Source organism: Nicotiana tomentosiformis, chromosome 8 (genome assembly GCF_000390325.3).
Source record: "Nicotiana tomentosiformis chromosome 8, ASM39032v3, whole genome shotgun sequence".
NCBI lineage: Eukaryota > Viridiplantae > Streptophyta > Magnoliopsida > Solanales > Solanaceae > Nicotiana > Nicotiana tomentosiformis.
Window position 1 is genome coordinate 98716130 of NC_090819.1, and position 5706 is coordinate 98721835.

Sequence of the window (5706 nt, forward strand, 5' to 3'; positions counted from 1 at the left end):
AGACTTACCTGAGTCCCCAATCCTTTTTGGAAGGACCTCCAAAAATTTGCTGTAAGTTGAGCACTCTACATGAGATAATAGATATAGGGACACCATGAAATCGTACTATCTCCTTAATGTAAATCCTTGCATAATCCTCTGCTGAATACATAGTCCTGACATGCAAAAAATAGGCTGATTATGTAAGTCTATCAATAATAACCCATATAGAATCTAACTTACGCTAGGTACGAGGTAAGCCTATGATAAAATCCATATTAATCACTTCCCACTTCCAAGTTGGAATCTCTGTAGCCTGCAATAATCCACCAGATTTCTGATGCTCAATCTTAACCTGCTGACAATTAGGGCACTGAGCAACAAACTCTACTATATCCTTCTTCATTCCATCCCACTAGTATATTCCCTTGATATCATAATACATGTTCGTTGCTCCTGGATGAATAGAATAACGAGAATAGTGAGCTTCTCCCATAACCTGCTGGCGCATCCCTGTCACATTAGGAACACATAATCGACCTCGATATATGAGGACTCCATCTCATGTAATCTCAAATGGTGTCTTCTCCTTTCGAGGGGTTGTATCTCTGTAGTGAGCTAGCACAGGATCTTCATACTGGCATTCCTTTACTTCAGTTACTAGAGAGGACGTTGCCGTGTCCTGAATAGTAACTCTGGTACTACCTGAATCTAGTAATTAAACTCCAAGATTAGCTATCTGATGAATCTCACGAGCTATCTCACTCTTATCTGGCTATAAATATGATAAGCTACCCATAGATCTACGGCTGAGGGCGTCGGCTACTACATTCGCCTTCCCTGGATGGTATAAAATATCAACATCATAGTCTTTCAGTAGCTCCAACCATCGCCTCTGACGTAAATTCAATTCCTTTTGCTTGAATATATATTGAAAGCTCTTATGGTCCGTATAGATATCAAAATAAATGCCATACAAATAGTGCCTCCACATCTTTAGTGCATGAATTACTGCGGCCAACTCTAAATCGTGGGTCGGGTAATTCTTCTCATGGTTTCTTAATTGTCTAGAAGTGTAAGAGACAACCTTACAATAATGCATCAATACACAACCTAATCTAACGCCCGAAGTGTCACAATAGATAGCATAACTATCGGTCCCTTATGGAAGTGTCAGAACCGATGTTGAAATCAATCTGTCCTTCAATGCATGGAAACTCCGCTCACAAGCATCAGTCCACTGAAACTTAGTTGCCTTCTAAGTCAACTTTGTCAATGGTGTTGAAAGAGAAAAAAAACCCTCTAAAAATCTCCTGTAATAACCTGCCAAACCCAGGAAGCTATGAACCTCCGTCGGTGTCTTGGGTCTAGGCCAAGTCTTCACTGCCTCAATATTTTGTGTATTAACCCGGATAGCCTCACCCGAAATAATATGACCAATGAAGGCTACAGAATTCAACCAGAATTCACATTTAGAGAATTTTGCATATAACTTCCTTTCTTGTAGAACTCTGAGTACAGTACATAAATGATCTGCATGCTCAGTCTCTGAAATGAGTAAACCAAAATATCATCGATAAATTCAATTACGAACTGATCTAGAAAAGGTCTGAACACACGGTTCATCAAGTTCATGAATATTGTTGGGGCATTGGTCAACCCGAATGACATAACTCGAAACTCAAAGTGCTTGTATCTGGTCTTGAATGTTGTCTTCGAAATATCTTTCTCTTTTACCCTTACCTGATGGTACCCAGACCTCAAGTCTATCTTCGAGAAACACCTGGCACCCTGCAACTGATCAAATAAATCATCAATTCTCGGGAGCGGGTACTTATTCTTGATCGTCGCCTTATTTAACTACCTGTAATCAGTACACATACGCAAGGAACCATATTTCTTTCTTACAAATAACACAGGTGCTCCCCATGGTGATGTACTGGGTCTGATAAAGCCTTTTTCAAGAAAATCCCTCAGTTGTGCTTTCAACTCTCTCAGCTTTGCAGGTGCCATTCTATACTGAGAAATAGATATTGGCTAGGTATCTGGTAATGTGTCAATAGAAAACTCAATCTCCCGCTCTGGCGGAAGGCCCGGAAGCTCATCGGGAAAAGCATCGGCAAACGCATTAACCACCGGGGTTGATTGAAGGGTCGGTGACTCTGCTTTCACATCCTGTACCCGAACTAAGTGATAAATATATCCCTTTCTGATCATCTTCCGTGCCTTGAGATAGGAAATAAGCCTACCTCTTGGCGATGCAGTATTACCTTTCCACTCCAGAATTGGCTCCCTTAGAAACTAGAACCGAACCATCTTTGATCTACAATCAACGTTAGCATAACAAGAAGCCAACCAATCCATATCCATTATAACATCAAATTCCACCATATCTAACTCAATCAGGTCTGCTACTGTAAAGCGACTATGAACTACTACTATAAAGTCTTTATATACCTGTCTAGCTATCACTGGATTCCCAACAGGTGTAGATACCTCAAAAGGTTCAATCAACTCATGTCTATCCCAAACTTACTAGCAACTAACGGAGAGACGTACGATAAGGTGGAACCTTGATCAATCAATGCATATACATCATATGAGGAGACTGATAATATACATGTAACAATATTAGGTGATGACTCCTAATCCTGTCGACCCGCTGATGCATAAATACGGTTATGAGGATCGCTCGAGCTAGATGCTCCACTTCTGTGTCTACCACGACCAGTTGGTGCGTGTGAACCTTACCCAGAGGGGCGTACTGATGATGACGAACCAGCTACCAACCACGCTGACTGAACTATACATGCACCACCTCTCATCGGACAATCTCTCATAACGTGGCCTGGATAACCACAAGTATAAAAAACACCCAACACTACAAGGCACTGCCCCACATGCTGCTTAGCACACTGAGCACATCGTGGAAAGGGTGTCCTGATCTGGCTTGACTCATCCCTATACTGAGAACTAGAGGCCCTAGAACTCTGACTGGGTCCTGAATATGTGGAACAATCAAATCTCCTACTGGCAAACTGAGGGGGTGCACTAACCAACGGCTGGGCTGGATATCTCGGGTACTATTGTTGCTGAGCAACTCGAAACTCACTAGAAGAACCTAAAGATCTCGCTCTCTTATTCTGGCCCCTATCATGCTCACGATCGGGCCTCTGCTTCTGCTTACGCTCCTCTAGACCCTGAGCGTATTCCTGAATACAATAAATATCTATGCATAGCTTAAGTGAGACCGACATACAGTCATTAAGTAGGCGCGGCTCCAACCCCATCACGAACCGCTGAACACGATCCTCTATCTTAGCTAAAATAGTGAGAGCATACCTAGCCAAAGAATCAAACTGAAGGCTGTACTCCCGAACACTCATATTACCCTGTTGAAAGGTCAAGAACCTATCAACTCTGGCCCGTCTAAGCTCTGGTGGCAAATAATGATGAAGAAAATCCTCTGTAAACTCTTGCCATACTGCTAGAGGGGCATCCTCACCTCTGGACAACTCCCAAGACTCGTACCAATTAACTGCAACATCCCGAAGTTTATATGAAGCTAGCTCAACTAACTCAATCGCAGTGGCCTTCATTACCTTCAAAGTTCTCTGCATCCTATCAATAAATACCTGAGGGTCCTCATTTGGATCTGCTCTAGTGAATACGGGAGGGTCAAAATTAATGAAATCACGAACCCTTGCACTGATGGCCCTATCTGCATGACCGATACCTACCTCCTGGTGTCGAGTCTGTGCAGCCACTATTCAAGTCAATAGCTGAATAACATCTCTCTTCTCCAGACCTTGTGCATCTGGCTGAGGAACTGGGGGTACTGGGGCTAGCATTGGAGCTGGTGTCCCTCAGATCTCCTCCGGAGAGGGTAGTGTATGTGAAGTCTGAGATGGAATCTCATTATATGACTCTCCCTGAGCCCTGGTAACTCGTGGCGCTCGACTTGTAGTCTCATCATCCATAGACTTGCCTTTCTGGGTGGATGTAGCCTTCTTGGGCATCGCTGGAAACATAACATATCGTTAGGAAAGTGAATTCTTATATTGCACGATCTAAGATAAGAAGGAAGGGTAACATCATATATGTCCTGAAGCCTCCTGTTTATAAGTGTGGTGCATAATACACTCATAAACAAGACTCTACTAGATACGATATGTAGACAACCCTAGGATGGAACTGCTCTGATACCACTTTTGTCACGATCCAACCAATGGGCCATGACGAGTGCCCGTGCCTACCTGTCGAACACCCCTAAGCATATGTCTAAGATAAAATATAGAATAAGTGTAGGTCATGCATAACATCTGGCAAAAAACTACTGAATCATATGAATAACATATGCGGAAAAATATGTCTAAAGGACATATGTACATATATATACGGAATACGGTAGGGCGAGCCGACAAGGCCACATTCTATCCAACTATACATGACTGTCTACATACCTCTAATAGATTGTACAACTATATAAAGGACGGGATTGGGCCCCTTCATACCCATATATGTATACAAAAGTATCGTACCAAAACCCAATAGCAACTCAGGATCAAATGGAGCACACCAACTCTTGCTGAGCAAGGATCCTAAGAAGGGGAACCGTCAACCTGTCTACTTGCACATGCGGGCATGAAACGCAGGCCCCCTGGAAATAGGTGCGTCAGTGCGAATAATGTACCGAGTATGTAAGGCATGAAAAGTAGTATGTAAAAGACATAAAAGAAACATGGAGTAAAGGACTCGACCTGTGAGTCTAAATAGCTTTGTAAATCATGAAACTTTTATAATAAAATGCATATACGTATAATGTCATATCATGCATAGGTATATACGAACATAACATCATCAAGCCTCTGAGGGCATCCCATCATATCATCTCGGCCTCTATGGGAGAAATCATCAACGTATACCAACTGATCAGGTGGAGGTACTTATATAACACCATGACCTTTCCCCATATCCCACATACATATAATATACGCGTATATAACGCGATCTGGTCATGGGTCAATGTACATGTATAAATGAATGCAATACATAATAAAGTAAGTCAATAAGATCTCTCGGATAAACTTTATCAACTTACGTATTTTTTTGAGACTCATGAACAGAAGAGATAATAATAAGACACATGGGAAATCAACAACATAGGCACTCCTAGTGCTTCTATGAATAGAGGTATTTATGAAAGTTGTGCGTTTGTTCGTTTCGTTTGTATCGTATGGATCATGCCAAAAGGAATAAAGGAATAGACTTAACATACCTGTATGATCTCTTCCTTATTACTCAACCAAGCTCAACACAACTTCTTGCATCTACAACAAGTTAAATGATATTGTCGTTAACATATAATGTCGTACCATCGTATTTGGCTAGTCGTATGGCTTAAGAAAAATCGGGAAGCAACTCCCCTATTTTTAATACATCCCAAAGACCACTAAGGGTCATCAACAGCCAAACAAAAATAACTATAACCAACAATAGCAACAACAACAATATAATCTAATATGAGTTTCTCCAATTATCTTAACAATCATATTGAGTGGCAAGCTCATTTTTAGTCATAACAAGATATAAATTGAATCCAAATCTTATTCCATAAATTAGTTTACAGCCTTCAGAACATCATACTTATATGTACTATATTATTTCTAGTTAAAAACATCCATAAAATGCCTTCAAAAATAGCCCCATACGTCTAGCACCTTAATG

The 5706-nt window shown here is 41.2% G+C and overlaps 1 protein-coding gene across 1 annotated transcript; it reads right to left on the reverse strand.

The window, feature by feature from the left end:
• Positions 1 to 541: 541 nt before the first annotated feature.
• LOC138897876 (uncharacterized) lies at positions 542 to 3599 on the reverse strand. The gene is made up of 2 exons (XM_070183896.1): positions 3239 to 3599; positions 542 to 690 (listed from the first exon to the last, which is right to left on the reverse strand). Exons 1-2 carry the CDS (start codon positions 3597 to 3599, stop codon positions 542 to 544), a joined length of 510 nt encoding a protein of 169 aa, XP_070039997.1.
• Positions 3600 to 5706: the final 2107 nt, after the last annotated feature.

Excerpts from the sequence above, each read along its gene's own strand:
- LOC138897876 (XM_070183896.1), bottom strand. The coding sequence starts at position 3,599 with ATGCAGAGAACTTTGAAGGTAATGAAGGCCACTGCGATTGAGTTAGTT. Across the intron at positions 691-3,238 it reads GCCGCGCCTACTTAATGACT|ATTCAGGTAGTACCAGAGTT; the intron begins GTATGTCGGTCT and ends TTTAATTACTAG.